Source organism: Fusarium redolens (genome assembly GCF_020744475.1).
Source record: "Fusarium redolens strain MPI-CAGE-AT-0023 chromosome Unknown BKA55scaffold_6, whole genome shotgun sequence".
In the NCBI taxonomy this organism is placed as follows: Eukaryota; Fungi; Ascomycota; class Sordariomycetes; order Hypocreales; family Nectriaceae; genus Fusarium; species Fusarium redolens.
In genome coordinates, this window is record NW_025763669.1 from 946550 (window position 1) to 960862 (window position 14313).

Here is a 14313-nt window from a genome sequence, read left to right on the forward strand (position 1 = left end):
AACCACAATGCCCAGCTACATCCTCACTGAGCCCTCCCCCTCCACAAACGTCTTCGTACGTTCCGGCCGCGGCGGTTACGGCAACATCTCCCGCGCGTCAAAAGACACAACATCATCCTCAACCCGCACCGTCGTGACCCCCAGCACAACCACAACCACAACTACTACCCCGTCACGCCGCTTCTTCAGCGGCATTGGTGGAGCGGGCAACGTCCACCGCGCAAGCGAGCAACCCTCTGTGTCTCTTGACGACGAGTACGACCGCATTGCTGCTCGTGACCAAATGGCAGCTGGACATGTCGGCATTGGCGGCGCGGGCAATGTGTTTCATCGCAAGGATAGCGATGCCGGCTCTGATGCTAGTGACAGTAGCTCTATGAGCTCTAAGACCAAGCTTTGGGCTCGTGTTAGCAGCACTTTCAGCCGAGACTGAACGACAAAGCAAACAAAACAAAAGAGAAGAAAAGAACGACAGGAGGTGTTTGTACGAAAAAGATATGAATTAGCGATTGGCGTTGTTGGGATTTGATATTTGGATGAAAATATTGGCGGGGACCTCAGAGCAAATGGGTTAACGACATGCCCTGGATGTACGGTTGGCACTGACAGTTGAGAGGGGCGATATGAAACTGCCCTTCTACTCTTGCTTTGCCTGTATGATGTTTGTTCTGGTGAAGATTTATATACCCCCGAGCGCAACTCTCTTCTATTATAAAAGCATCATCACTTATTACTCATTTACTTCTTACCTTGTGACTTGTATCATGATGCTCAAAGACTCTTTGTTTGATAAATTACAACTTCACAGAGACAAACACTTTTCAACACATCAGGGTATCATTAGGCTTCCTCTATCTGGCAAAGGTTGTCTACAACTGCACTGGTATCTCTACACACCAAACAGCACTAAATCTTCCATTCCATGCAAGGCTTCTGCATCGCTCTATCAACAACAGCAGCGCGTCAAAGGGGGTTGGTTTGGGTTGTGAGGGCTTGCGATCACAAAAGGTCAAGGTCATCTCGATCATAAAGGTCCAGACGGCGAAAAATCAGGGTCGATGAGCTGAGGCATGTTCATGTCCGACTGTTTCGTCGTTATGGTCTGCATCACAAAGATGCAAAGTCAAAGGGTGACAGGGATACGCCGTTCTTATGTGAACTTGGTATGGATAATGTCGGGGTTCTCATGCCAGTCGTCAATGCTCACCCACATCTGTTACACGTTAGTAAAGTAATGAAAGTAATCACGATAACATCACTGACCTTTCGGAAAGTACTCAATCCAGCCAGAATACTGCCTCCAATCCAAGTAGAGTACTTTCTCTCTGGTGGCGCAAAGATCTTGATTCTCATATCCTTAACGGCCAGTTTTTGCAACTCTGTCAAAAGACGATCACCAAAGCCCTTTGTCAATGTGCTGCCTCCAGAGAGCACAATGTTGCTGTAGAGGGATTTTCGTAGGTCGAGATCTGTTCGGTTGATAGCATCAACGACAATCTGGTGTACACCAGGATATTCGAGGCCGATAATCTCGGGGTCAAAGAGAATCTCGGGTGCTCTAAAGCGTTCTGCGCCAATCTTCAATATGTTAGCTTGTTCAAACATTGAGCAGAGAACAAAGAATCTCACCTTGAGCTTGAAGCCATCTGGAAGCACGTATTCGGCAAACCTGCTCTCATTGGGCTTCACGCCGACCCAATCCCTTTCCTCTTTCCGTGGATCATGAGCAACATAAGAAACGTTCTCCTTAATCAACCTCACGACTTCCTTCTCAGCACTCGTGTGAAAGACATAACCACTCTTCCGTAGCAACGTCTGCATGTACTCAGTCACGTCTCGGCCTGCCACGTCGATTCGGCGAATACTGCTAGGCATAGCGAAACCCTCGTAGACGGGTACAGCATGAGAAACACCGTCACCAGAGTCGAGAACAATACCGGTCGTTCGGCCACTGGCATATAGTGATAACACGGCTTGGATAGATGTGTGGAGTGCGGGGACGTTGAATGTCTCGAAGAGGATCTGGGCAGCCGTGTCGCGATTGCTTCGGGGGTTCAAGGGAGGTTCTGTCAATAGAACGGGATGCTATAACATGTCAGTACAGTTGAACAGCTAGTTTCTTCGGCAACAAACCTCTTCGCTGAGAGTCTTCAATCCTTCACCGTAAACATACTCCCAGATCCTCTCCATATCGTCCCAGTCGGTGACAATACCATGCTCGAGGGGATACCGAATCTTGAGTAACCCTCTCAATTCCGTGGACGCCTTTTGTCCTATGAATACCTCGCCCTCGAGGGCACCCGCGAGAACTCTCAGATGCTTTGGTCGACCAACCCACGAAGGGAAGTAACATTTTGGTAGATCATCTCCTGCAAAACCAGCTCGAATAGTGCCAGATCCGTTGTCGAGGACTATAGGCGCATTATGTAAAGAGTCTGCCATGTTGTGTTGGTTTTAGAGTATCTCTCTGAGTGTTGTATGTTGTCGCTATCATATATCGTTCCCGACTTCTTTGTTGTTACCATATGGGTCCCTTCTGAGCTCCCCAATGTTTGGTCGTTTTGAGCTCACAGCGAGTAATAGCGTCGAGACTTCGAGTATTAACTAACAGACAAAGAATCCCACAGTGCGTCTGCAGCTCGTGGTATCCATAAAGTGTCCTTCAAGAAAGTTCCGAGTGTTGGTTGGTATTGTCTAGGTATTTGTTTGTTGTACCCCTGCCAATCAATCGAGGCCAATGCCTCGCCCACTAATCTGCCAGCTTCAGGAGACGCCCCGTGGCAGTACTCGGGTCACGTGAGCCCGAGGGACCAATTCAACGCCTCAGGCAGCAGCACTTTAAGTGCTTCGCGTGAAGGCGCGTCTTGTCAACCGTGGACCGCGTCTTTGACGTGCACTCATATTACCTAGGCAACTTGAACCTTGGGAAGAGCTTTCGGCGATACTGCAAAGTCCATTTGCAACGTTCAATTCGGCCTCTGTTTTGCCGCTGATGCTTATTACGAGCTCTATCTTGCCCTGCTAACCCTACCGATCAATCCTCTCCGCCCTCGTCTCATCACCATCGCGCATGGTTCCAGAATTGCTTCATCTTAGCCGCCCACATGGTCAAGGCCAATGCTAATGCAGCAGCTGCTGCTGCTTCTGGACCTGGCGTCTACAGCGCAGTATATAGTGGTGTAAGTTTTTTTCAGTAATGCTGAGACCTCATTTCTGTGGCTTTATCGGTGCATTCTTCTCGACAGCTTCGCTCGTGGATGGAGTGTCATGAGCATAAGATGTCGTCGATGGAGTTTGCCCCTAATACTACCACCCCCACCAGTACTATCGATGCAATTCTTTTACTAATCAATTCTCCCTAGATACCTGTGTACGAATTCCAGTTTGGTGGTGACCTCAAGGAACATGTGATGCGAAGGAGACACGATAACTGGATCAATGCGACACATATTCTGAAGGCTGCTGGATTCGACAAGCCAGCACGAACCAGGATTCTCGAACGAGATGTGCAAAAAGACGTTCACGAGAAGATTCAAGGTGGCTATGGAAAATATCAAGGTTCGCCATCTCCTCAAATACGCCGTTTCTCGACTAACACCGTTACACAGGCACTTGGATACCACTCGAGAGCGGACAAGCATTGGCAGAACGGCACAGTGTAATCGATCGATTGCGACCCATCTTCGAATATGTCGCTGGTGCGGAGAGCCCACCTCCTGCTCCCAGGCATGCTAGTAAACCCAAGGGACCAAAGTCAAAGCCTCCGCTACCGAAATGGAACAGTATGTCGACTTTGATACCAGACTGGGTTGTCCCACTGACAGTTATTAGATCCTCCCCCTCCTCCTGCTCCTGCGCCCGTGATTCACGATGACCCCGATACGGTAATGGGTGACGAAGATACACCAGATAATCTCACAGTGGCATCAGCATCGTACATGGCCGAAGACGAACGTTTTGAGATGCCCCAAGTGCCAGGCACAGGACGGAAACGCAGAAGAGACGACAGCAACTTGCAAGACCTTACCGAGCAACAGCATGCGCTATATGGCGACGAACTTCTCGACTACTTCCTCCTCAGTAAAACAGATCAACCAGCAGTGAAGCCTGATCCACCCGCCAACTTCCAACCTAACTGGCCGATCGATGCGGAGGATCATACGGCGCTTCACTGGGCGTCCGCAATGGGAGACGTTGATGTTGTCAAACAACTAAAGCGATTTAACGCATCATCCACTGTCAAAAACATACGCGGCGAAACACCGTTCATGCACTCAGTAAACTTTACGAACTGTTACGAGAAGCAGAGCTTTCCCGTCGTAATGAAGGAGCTATTCGAAACATTCGATGCTCGTGACAATATGGGCTGTACAGTGATACATCATGCGGCTGTTATGAAGAACGGCAGAGTATTCAACTCATCATGCTCACGATATTACTTGGACAACATTCTCAACAAACTGCAGGAGACCCTGGAACCAAGCGCATTCCAGCAATTGCTCGATATTCAAGATAACGACGGAAATACAGCATTGCATCTTGCGGCGCAGCGGAACGCTAGGAAGTGCATAAGGGCATTATTAGGACGCAACGCTTCATCGGATCTTACGAATAACGACGGAGTCAGGGCAGAGGATCTTATTATGGATTTGAATGCGACGAAGAAGGATCGTGGACCTCAACGGTCGTCGTCTCCTTTTGCCCCTGAGTCCCAACGGCATGCTTCTTTCAAGGACGCACTGCTCGAGAAGGCGAATCGACAACCCCCGGTGGCTTTCCAGTCTGCCGCAGCAAACACTGTACAGTCTCGGATCACACCCCTGATTATGGAGAAGTTCCAGGATCTAGCTAAGAGCTACGAAGAGGAATGGCGAGAGAAGGATGTAGCAGAGGCAGAGGCGAAGCGGATCTTAGCGAACACCCAGGCAGATCTAAATGCTCTCCGACAAAACATAACAGACGTTGAGGGGCAGCTAGAATCAGAAGAAGCAGCATCCAAAAACAACCAAGAAGCCAACCTAGCTAAGCATCAGGTGCTATCACTCATCACACACCAAAACCGCTTACATGTTCAGCGGTCAGTGGACAGTGAACTCAGCCGCATCAATGGCGATGGAGGGGTGCAGGAAGAGTCATACGAAGAGAGGCTGAGTCTCGCCCGCCAACTAAGCACATTGCTTGCTGAGCAACGGACAGCTGAGACGGATTATGTCGAGGCGTTGAGCATGGTGGGCACGGGCGAGAAGATTGAAAAGTATAGGAAACTTCTCAAGAGGTGTCTCGACCCGAAGGAGGGCGAGAGCCTGGACACGAATCTCGACAGCTTGATCGAGATGATGGAGGAGGAGCGGGACGAGGATGGTATGGTTGGCGCTATGGAGCCCGAACCAATGGAGCTGTCAGGTGGCATCTAGGGAACATCATTGGGCTCTCCGTTGCGGATCTAGCCCCTTTATTCTCTTTCTTTTGTTTTGACGAAGGTACTTATATATATCCTTATTGGTTGGGGGCGCGCAAAGTTATGGGCTTGGTTAATCCTTTACTAGTCTTAGGAAGGATTCAGCAGAAGCAGACTTTCTACGAAGGAACGGGCGATGGGTGTATGCAATTTTGCACGATAGACCTAAGCGCAAGCGAGGTGATAGTTGCCTATGAAATATACTTGCTCTTGAACTCAGAACTAGCTTTTTCCGGGGAAGTCGGTCAGTGACACTTGAGAACCAACCACCGGGTCAACGGTCAGAGTTAGTTAATCAAACTAAGATGCACTGCCGGAGACGGCTTGACGCCAAGGCATTCGATAGAGGGGAAATTCCAAGTTATCGGAACCGAGGCACTCACTAATTTCCAAGTTGTGAAGATGGCGCCAAGGCTTGTCAGCCAGCCTCATGCTTCTGTGCCTTACCGATTTGCTCAACTTGGCTATACTGCACCGACAAGAGGGGCTCTAGCTCCGATGTTGCGGCTGATATTGATGTCCACGAGCGGTGATCCGTGAGTTGTATTCTCAAAGAGGCTTGGTCATGCGCAAGCCATGTTCTTCTTTCCACCTAAGAGAAATATGTTGGGGACAAAACTTCCTCGAATCAGATGGTTCGCGTAATGTGTAAGAGGACCACTCGATATCCTATGATGGGAAGATAATTTCGGGGCAGTCAGAGCACCTGCATTCTTCTGTAGGGCAGTCTCTTCCGGTTCTCTTGCATAAGACGTCTCTCATAAACCAGCAAAAAGGTAGTTCACTCGTCAGAGTGATCGTTGCAATGCGTAATCTGGGAATCGAACCCAGGGCTCCCCGACGCTGCTCGAATGGCAACGGAGAATTTTACCACTAAACCAATTACGCTGTGGTATTCGATGCCTGGTATGTTGTTGTTGAGCCTCATAGTCCCGCTTTGCTGATCTTGGTCGAAGTCGCTGTACTTGCATCCAGTTCTCCAGTACAAGGATGTTGAGGTTTGTTTGCTTTTCATTAGGCAAGAAATTCGGCTACTGTGGCTGACCGCATGAGTCTAAATCATGTGAGTTCATCAATTCATGTGAGTCGATACACAACCTAAGTGTTCAATTCAGCCAAGGTTGAGTTTTTCTGAAATAAGCATAATTAACGGCCATGAGGATCGGGCGCTGCGGAGTCAATGATGAAGTTCAATATCCGAGTTTTAGTGGCATGAGGTATCAAGAGGTTGGTTAGATCCGCGCTTAGGCCAAGCGGTGAGATGTAATGGCTGGTTCATGGTTGGGCATATCAGGTGGAGCGAATGTCATTGTTGATCGCAAACCATTGCTTGTGACGATGATGATTGGGATGTTGCTAGACGCGCCCGAATTATCTGGAACTGGACACGAATGCGAGTAATTGACTTGTGAGAGTGGCAAGAGTCGTCGCGTATCTTGCGCAATCAATGAGGCCGAGCAATCCGTTGCTGTCGAATTGCGCCGAGCTCGTTCTCCGTAAGTGTTTTTGTTGTGCTGCGCCAGTCAGACTTGTGTAAGTCTTTTCCTTGTCAGCAAGGCCTCGAAACACGAGGCTGGAGGCAACAATTTGCCCACTCTCAAAGGGGCAATTTGAGCGATGGCGATGGATGACTCGAGGCCAAGAAGTGGAATAAGACAAGTATTATACCCCGGATGCATGAAGCATTGGTTCGAAAAAAGTCCTAGACAAGGTATATATCGGTGATGCTTGATATGATTTGAAGGAGCTTTCCGTATCCGTAGGAGGTTCTCCGCCAGTATTTGTTTGTTTTACAGGGTTGGCGAGGATTGACTGGACTTGAATGTGACGTTGACAAGGATACTGACCAAGGTGGTGGGGACAGGCTCGTAAGGCTGAACAGGGTGCTATTTTTGAACATTGACCAGTGAGTGGTTAGTTCATGTTAGTCCCAAAGCCAGGCCAGGACGAAATGGCGGAGTTTGGATCCCCGTGTCAGAATATCGGCGTGGATCCACGGAGGAAAGGATTCTGTCTGATCCAAGTTGCAGAGCGGCCGATATTTCTGTTAGAGGCACTTGCCGAGACCAGGGTTGTATGAGAGGAAGACTTGCTGTTACACATTGCGAAAATCGACGTTGTGTTGAGATGCGGCGTATGTTGCCATCCACCACCAGTAAGACAGCCACAACTATGCTGTTGAAAACGCAAGACAGCCACCCACATGTAGAGAAAATATGGAACTCGCATTACACCCTTGTCTTGTCATGATCAAATCGCAGGCGATAATCATCGTATCAAAAACGTTAGAAATCTCAGCCACCACCCCAGACAGCCCAATGAAGACGCTACTGATGCGCATCTGAAGATCGTTGCTTGATGTGTACTATGGCCAAGCAAGCATGATGATGTAGGAAACGGATCCCATCACGGCTGAAAACCCATTCAGAGTAGGATTCCTGCATGCACATGAGGTCCCTTGGATGAATGGGGTTCTCGGAACGCGCGGGGTTGTCTTATTAATGTTTGTAAAGACGGGTTCATCCTCGTATTTTCACTGGCCTCAAGGGCAACCTTTTTTATTTGGTCTAAACCTTGGTTGCGACAGAGATTGCGTTGCATGCGGCGCAGCCGCATCTCCTACAATACGAAAAGACGCCCTAATTTGCCTTCTAGAAGGCAGTAGGGTAGTCGGTTTACCCTGGGGTGGGTGCATGTCGTAGTCACGACTGACTCGGTGGGAATTTGATGAATCCGAGTTTCTGCGGAGGATAAAAGGAGCCTGAATAAAATTTATTGTTAGCGATTTACCCGCGACTTTCTTTAATGGCAACTGACAGTTCACTGCCTCGGCCCTTGACAAAAGCCCAGACCCCATCGTATTGACAGTGATTCCAGCTGGGCAAGGTTACCGCCGTCGCCGATCCTTAGCCTATGATTGGCTACCGAAACGCTGGAGAAGGTCTACAGCGCCAGCAGGGGAAAGGAGAGACATTGGCTTGGACCGAGACTGATAAATTGTTGTCGTCGATGTTATATTGACGGTCAACCTGAACCACGCGTCTGTGTGGCTTGTTTGATGTCATGAACTAGTATGCGATGGCCCGTCCGGCCTTGCAAATAATCAAACATGGTTCGAACTGCTTCAACTGAATGTTAGAACCTAGCTGAGTTGAGAGAGGGCATTCGGAGACGGACACAACCAACCGCCGCGTTGCAATGCAATGAGACGCTTGGCAATAATGCGCGGCGATATCATAGTTGCGAATCCTTGTCATAATAGTACAGATGCATCATGCATCATGCAATACATTGACGAACCGAGTCACGTCTTTGGTTGAGTTTTTCGATAAAGAAAGATCTAAGCGGCATCCTTTAACTTGGTACAATGTGGGATGTTGGATCTGAGTGTCTCCTTCCTTCCGTGGTTGGGTGTGAACGTCAAGTTTCAGGCGCCCCTTGCAAGCCCGGCGCCAAACAAGGGAAGGCGCCCCCCATTCCTTTCATTTTTGTATCCAATCACGTGTCGTAATCCCATCGTTTCAGCTGAGTCTGTTCTTTCCAGTGTCACAATCGAGACTGCACTGGACGATCCCCAAGAGCAGAGCATCCACCACAGAGCAACGATATCGGTTGGACGGGAATATCTATCGATGGATGCATTGACAAAAACCGAACATTCTAGTTCGGAAGCAAGCACTTCCAGCTGCAATGACATGCTGTCCCGCGTCGTGCCGTGTCATGTACAGCGGCAGGCATCGATCTCTGCGTGGCATGGGTGGTATACAGCCACGCGACACGTCTTTTGATGCATCAAATCGGGCAGAAATGCTCATTAATCATCACTCAGCATAGGCATAATCGAACTAACAAACCTATCAAACCAACAGATTCCACAATACGAGACCCCTTCAGCCTTCAAAGCAACCCCCGAAATGACGCAGAAACCCATGATGAGGCGCTTCACCAGTCAAAAGGAATTCGAGTTGCATATACTCTTCCGGCCTAACAAAAGTTCATGGCAACCATCGTGGTTAGCTCCACATGCAATATCACTTACGCCTTTTCCACCGAATGCAGAGGCAATCGAATAATGACAATAGCCCCGCCATTGATGCTCTTGTGATGACTTCCAATGGGCTTGGCTGGCTAGAGTATTGATTACAGTACGCGGAGGCGGGCTCGCTTGTCTCTCCTTGGGGAGAGACCAGTTTCGTCAAGCGCCCTACACTGACACTGGACAGGGTAATTGTGCAATAAGCAGAAGGATTCCTGATAACCTTTATGACCGCGACCGTTACTACTACTCTACGGATATCGCTTGTTCAAGGTTGCATTGGAAGCGCCTCATGCAGGGACATAGTCGACGCCATTACACCAGTATTGAAAAAAAGTACCACACCGCTCAGCCTGACGATCCAGATTCGCAGGGCTTCTTTAGAAACCCTATCGCGATGTGAGCACTTTCGTCGATCCCGTGCGCCAATACAGTACGTGTCAGACCAAGCCAATTGTTGCCGCCTTAGATCGTTCGAAAACGGTTCGATAGATGCAGTACGGATTCCTTCTCTACAGAGGCCTGAGACTTGCCCGATTCCCATGCCACTAACGTAGCCTTGTCTTGCCCAAAAGGCCAAAGGCTCGACATCGTCCCATCTAGCTTGACCAATAGCCGCTTAGACACATCCCTGGTCTGGAACAAGCTCGCGACAAGGGTCTGTCTCTAGCCCATGGCGTTGCTACAAGTAGGGCTCACCTCAGCTGAAATGCTCAATTTAGCCCAACTTCTGGCGTCACTCCCTCACCAAACTGGTCAGATTTGGGTTTGGTCAGTAAACTAATCTGTAGGGTTCGGGCCCTGGGGGCTCGAAGCAGATTGCAGTGCGATCGTGGGGCATCATGGCCCAGGGACGCCCGGCTTGGCCAAGCGACTTTTGTGCCTCTGACGCCTTCTTTGAAAATCTCGGGCTGAAAACAGGGATGCCAATCTTGTGCAGACTGCAGCAAACGACTCTTACAGCACGCCCTAGGGGTCTGGTACGACCCATTAACCAATTTGCTCTGACTTTATTCGATGACCCCATGGCCAGCTGCAACTTGATGGTTGGAGACTTTTTCGAGCACGCGGTTCATCGAGTTCCCTTGATCAACTTTGGTTGAGACGATCCAGCCCGGCTCAGCTTGCGATGACATTGCAATCTCACGCTTGCTTCTAGGATCTCATTCCCTGCCCCCGATTAATGTTTCATCATGAAAACCCCAGTCATTTTTGAATTACACATGAGATCATGCCAAAAATGTCGCAAGGAACGATCGACAAAAGACTCGTCCCACTGGCAGCTCTTGTCGAAGTCTCTTCAGTGACAACTTCTTAGAACTCGGGCAACCTTAGCCAGAGCCACACTTATTCGGTCATTTTCAAATCCTTCCAACGCCTCCAGAAATCAATACTCCACTTGTCAAAGCCACCCCTACAAGTCAAACGTCGTACCCACGTCCCGGGACAGAAGCCACAGCTAGTCTTGATTAGTAGCCCCTTCGAAAGAGGCTGTCTGAAGCATTTCTTTCCGCTCCTCTACAAAGAGAATCCATGTATTTTCTCCATATTCCTAGCCCAGACCCTCGAATTGCAGGGTGTGGTCGAAGGGGGGTGTCGTGCTATCCTTCGACATTTGGCCCGAAGTTCATCAAGTGATGCTCTTGGCTTGGCTTGCTACATTGACCTTACTCGAGAGTTTCCATCAGTTCATGAACAACCATCATATAAGACTCAGTACCCCCAGCTAGGTAACCTTACTCAGATAGTCGGTATTGCTTTTGCACTTTGATCCTTTGACTTCTCTTATATGCATCTCATATAACAGGCTTCACGCTACGCCCTATCTACTCAATCACGACTCAAGCATCGCTTTGGTGATCCAAGACAACCAACAGGCCATACCATATTCGTATTGCTGGGAAATAACCCGACGACGATCCTCTGGTACAAGTCGATATAATCGGCTCCAGCAATACTGAGCGTTGAGATTTGCGACGGGAGTTATTTCGTGATCGAGTCATCAACCAGATAATCTATCTGATACAAGCCACCACCAAAGTCTGGAGACACACAAGGCTTACTCAGGCGCCCTTTTCTCCAAACGAACATACCTCGTTTTCTCTTTCTGACAAAGCTCCCTTAAACGCGGGTGTTTGAAGCATAGCCTTGGATCGACCGGATTCACGACCAACAACCCTGTCTATTCAGCCCAGCCCAGCCTTCTTGTCTACAGAGTCGACTCCGCCCAGCCAACCCAGACGAGGATTGTCAACGCAACGGGCAAGCATACCCCCAGAAAGTCACCGTCTGACCGCAGAAAGTAGAGTGACCTTTGGCCCCGCAAAGTGACCGACGGCGCCAAAATTAAGTTTCCGCGAACATATCAATCAATCACTGACATAAACGACGCACCATGCCCGTAACTAATCGAGGTGTAACACAACTTACACCTGACACCACCACCTCAACGTCAACTCACAGCAACTACTTGAACAAGTCGTCTTCCTCCTTTCAGACTCTTCAAGCTGGCCTCGCAATCTTTGCAGTTGTTGTCATCGCACGCTTTTGCGTTTTGCGACTCTACCTATGGTTGCGACAGATGCGCGGCTTGGATCAGCAAACCCTACCCATCTCATCGTTGTCGCATACTCGACGACTTCAGTCGCAACCCTTTTGGGCTATGAACGAGAAGACTATGACACCGCCTGCTAACCAGGAGGATATGGCCCCTGAAAATATGTTGCACGCCAAGCAAACAGACAAGAAACTGGCCATCGACCCCAACTGGCAGAGTACAGACAATTTCATGTCCAAACATGTCATGTCGCGACCACCTCCTGCACCACCTCTGACGCCGCCTGAGCTGAGCACTGCCGTCTTCACTTTTGATGACCGCCCACGACCAGGCGAGGATAGTTTTATTCGTCAGCCTAACCCCGATTACATGTCGTCGACAGCCAACGCTGTTCTGCCTGACAACTCAGCATCAACCTCGGTCACCCGCCGGCGCTCTTACAACAAGACTCTTCCTATCGGAGTGCCCGTGTCTCAGTCATCCCAAGGGATGTCGGATGCTGCCGATCTCACCTTTTCGCCCAGTTCCTACCCACCTGCAAGCCCGTTGCTTCCACCGGCCCCACCAAACGCAGGAACCGTGGAGATCGGCGTCCAGGGCGAGATTATTGGTGTTCTCGACTCCGAAGGCGCCGGATGGACGAGACATACGCGTGTCTATGGCGGCGGTGTCTGCCTTGCGTGTGCGGCCTCCGGTGGCAACCACGGGGGCGGTTTCTATGGAGCAACGGTCCGGCCTGAGGAGATGCGATGACGGGTTGGCAGTTTCGTAATGACCATGTGTACTACTGTCAGTTGACTTTTCTGACCGAACATAATTGGTACTTTTGGTCCGGCATAGGGGTCCATGTGTAACGACCGTTTACGACTTATGTTAGAGGTGGACGTGGTGCAACAACTGCGCTTCTGGGCAAAATTTCCTTTTCTTCTGTCTTACTTCAATGATCCACGGCCTGCGCCGTTGTTTTGAAGCGACGCAATGTCTCACTTGTTTTGATTTTGGATTTGGGCTGGATATTTGTTTTGCACTGCTCAGTATAATATACCCCTTAAGGTACTCATCTACTTTATTGGCTATTAGGCTAAGGGCGCATGGAACTGAATATGTATTTCATAAAGTTTTTTATGTCGAGGTTTAGATCTTGGCTCATGATGATATAATGACCTGTTTTTTCTCAATTTTGTCTTACTCTTGTTTTCTCTGCCAGACATAGACATCGTAGCATGATCACTCAATCCTTTTCAACATCTATCTACACATGCAAAGCCCCACATTGATCTCATCCCCCAAGCCACTCGCGAATACCTTCAACAAAGCCCCATAATTGATGGAGACTTTAACTCGGACTGCTCGGGTCGCTGTTCGAACACGTCTTCAACTCCTTGTGAATGTAAGCAGCCTCGAGGACATATCACGAGTTTTGTACCATGAAGCTCTCGTCAGCCTTACAGAGGAGTCTGCCAAAGTCCATACCTTGCAAGTGCTTATCGTAGGACTAAGCCCCGGACATATCCCAGTGAAGATACCCGATGCCCGAATGGATCACCAAATGCAGAAACAACCTAGAAGATCACCAAAGACTAAACACTGTTGCAAAGCCTCATGCGGGAGCGGAGCACCCGCGCGTCATACAGCCTATGCAGGTCTAGGGCCGAAGATCAAACCAACGACTTATACACCTTTCACCGAGTTCAGGTGATTACCCGCCCGCCCTTAAGCTTACCTTGGGTGTATGATCGGCGATGTGTGCCGAGTTCTCTTGGCCTATAATACTCCCGCAGAGTAAGCTATTGAGGGAATAGGGGGGCTTCGTTCTGCTTGGGATAGGCGAGTATAAAGGCGGCTGGGAAGAATTTAGAGATCTCACGTCAGACGCGAGGACATTATCTCGAGGGTCGTGTGCGGCGAGCGGGTGATCACGGGGGGGGTAGGACATGTGCTCGTGAGAAGAGGGGGTTTAAAGGGCTGATATCGAGAGATTGAGTTGTCACATGGAGTGAGAGCTAGGTACGGGATACGATCAGATGAAGTCTCAGTCCTAGTCTACGTAGTTAGTTCTGTCAGAAACAAGAACAGACTATTTCCCCCGTGCTGGTGGCTTTTGTGGGGAGAGATACGCTTGGGCTAAGATAGAAAGGTTTATAACAAATTCCGGCTGTGGGACTTTTGCAACATGTCCGCATGACGTGTTTCGTGCATCTGCATATGTTATAGGGCCTGGGATATTGAAACACTTTTTTGATATGGTCGCAGATTTGGCCT

The 14313-nt window shown here is 49.4% G+C and overlaps 6 protein-coding genes and 1 non-coding gene across 7 annotated transcripts; 5 read left to right on the forward strand and 2 right to left on the reverse strand.

Annotated features, from left to right (window-relative positions):
* Nucleotides 1–7: 7 nt before the first annotated feature.
* BKA55DRAFT_688401 (uncharacterized protein) lies at nucleotides 8–433 on the forward strand (the record flags this gene model as incomplete). The annotated part of the gene is made up of 1 exon (XM_046199202.1): nucleotides 8–433. The coding sequence occupies one exon, from the start codon at nucleotides 8–10 to the stop codon at nucleotides 431–433; it is 426 nt and encodes a 141-aa protein (XP_046050953.1).
* Nucleotides 434–528: 95 nt separating this feature from the next.
* On the forward strand, nucleotides 529–1165 carry BKA55DRAFT_314852 (uncharacterized protein). Its single transcript, XM_046185658.1, has one exon. It carries the CDS (start codon nucleotides 624–626, stop codon nucleotides 987–989), a length of 366 nt encoding a protein of 121 aa, XP_046050954.1. The 5' UTR covers nucleotides 529–623; the 3' UTR covers nucleotides 990–1165.
* BKA55DRAFT_314746 (actin family) lies at nucleotides 1070–2521 on the reverse strand. Its single transcript, XM_046185656.1, has 4 exons — nucleotides 2134–2521; nucleotides 1630–2085; nucleotides 1264–1578; nucleotides 1070–1213 (listed from the first exon to the last, which is right to left on the reverse strand). The coding sequence occupies exons 1-4, from the start codon at nucleotides 2440–2442 to the stop codon at nucleotides 1151–1153; spliced, it is 1143 nt and encodes a 380-aa protein (XP_046050955.1). The 5' UTR covers nucleotides 2443–2521; the 3' UTR covers nucleotides 1070–1150.
* A 340-nt stretch (nucleotides 2522–2861) lies between these two features.
* Nucleotides 2862–5724, forward strand: BKA55DRAFT_563944 (uncharacterized protein). Its single transcript, XM_046192447.1, has 4 exons — nucleotides 2862–3179; nucleotides 3363–3558; nucleotides 3609–3782; nucleotides 3832–5724. Exons 1-4 carry the CDS (start codon nucleotides 3105–3107, stop codon nucleotides 5412–5414), a joined length of 2028 nt encoding a protein of 675 aa, XP_046050956.1. The 5' UTR covers nucleotides 2862–3104; the 3' UTR covers nucleotides 5415–5724.
* Nucleotides 5725–6264: 540 nt separating this feature from the next.
* Nucleotides 6265–6346, reverse strand: BKA55DRAFT_t150. Its single transcript has one exon. It is a non-coding gene; the product is annotated as a tRNA-Gly (tRNA).
* Nucleotides 6347–9584: 3238 nt separating this feature from the next.
* On the forward strand, nucleotides 9585–10194 carry BKA55DRAFT_314924 (uncharacterized protein). Its single transcript, XM_046185660.1, has one exon. The coding sequence runs from the start codon at nucleotides 9722–9724 to the stop codon at nucleotides 10049–10051; it is 330 nt and encodes a 109-aa protein (XP_046050957.1). The 5' UTR covers nucleotides 9585–9721; the 3' UTR covers nucleotides 10052–10194.
* Nucleotides 10195–11693: 1499 nt separating this feature from the next.
* Nucleotides 11694–12898, forward strand: BKA55DRAFT_314918 (uncharacterized protein). The gene has a single exon (XM_046185659.1). It carries the CDS (start codon nucleotides 11890–11892, stop codon nucleotides 12802–12804), a length of 915 nt encoding a protein of 304 aa, XP_046050958.1. The 5' UTR covers nucleotides 11694–11889; the 3' UTR covers nucleotides 12805–12898.
* Nucleotides 12899–14313: the final 1415 nt, after the last annotated feature.

Bases quoted from the DNA above. Each gene is read 5' to 3' on its own strand.
- BKA55DRAFT_314918 (XM_046185659.1), top strand. From the start codon at position 11,890: ATGCCCGTAACTAATCGAGGTGTAACACAACTTACACCTGACACCACC.
- BKA55DRAFT_314746 (XM_046185656.1), bottom strand. From the start codon at position 2,442: ATGGCAGACTCTTTACATAATGCGCCTATAGTCCTCGACAACGGATCT. The intron at 1,579-1,629 runs GTGAGATTCTTT...AACATATTGAAG, and splicing joins CAGATGGCTTCAAGCTCAAG to ATTGGCGCAGAACGCTTTAG. The intron at 1,214-1,263 runs GTCAGTGATGTT...AACGTGTAACAG, and splicing joins GATTGAGTACTTTCCGAAAG to ATGTGGGTGAGCATTGACGA.
- BKA55DRAFT_563944 (XM_046192447.1), top strand. From the start codon at position 3,105: ATGGTCAAGGCCAATGCTAATGCAGCAGCTGCTGCTGCTTCTGGACCT. The intron at 3,180-3,362 runs GTAAGTTTTTTT...AATTCTCCCTAG, and splicing joins ACAGCGCAGTATATAGTGGT to ATACCTGTGTACGAATTCCA. The intron at 3,783-3,831 runs GTATGTCGACTT...GACAGTTATTAG, and splicing joins TCCGCTACCGAAATGGAACA to ATCCTCCCCCTCCTCCTGCT.
- BKA55DRAFT_314924 (XM_046185660.1), top strand. From the start codon at position 9,722: ATGACCGCGACCGTTACTACTACTCTACGGATATCGCTTGTTCAAGGT.
- BKA55DRAFT_314852 (XM_046185658.1), top strand. From the start codon at position 624: ATGAAACTGCCCTTCTACTCTTGCTTTGCCTGTATGATGTTTGTTCTG.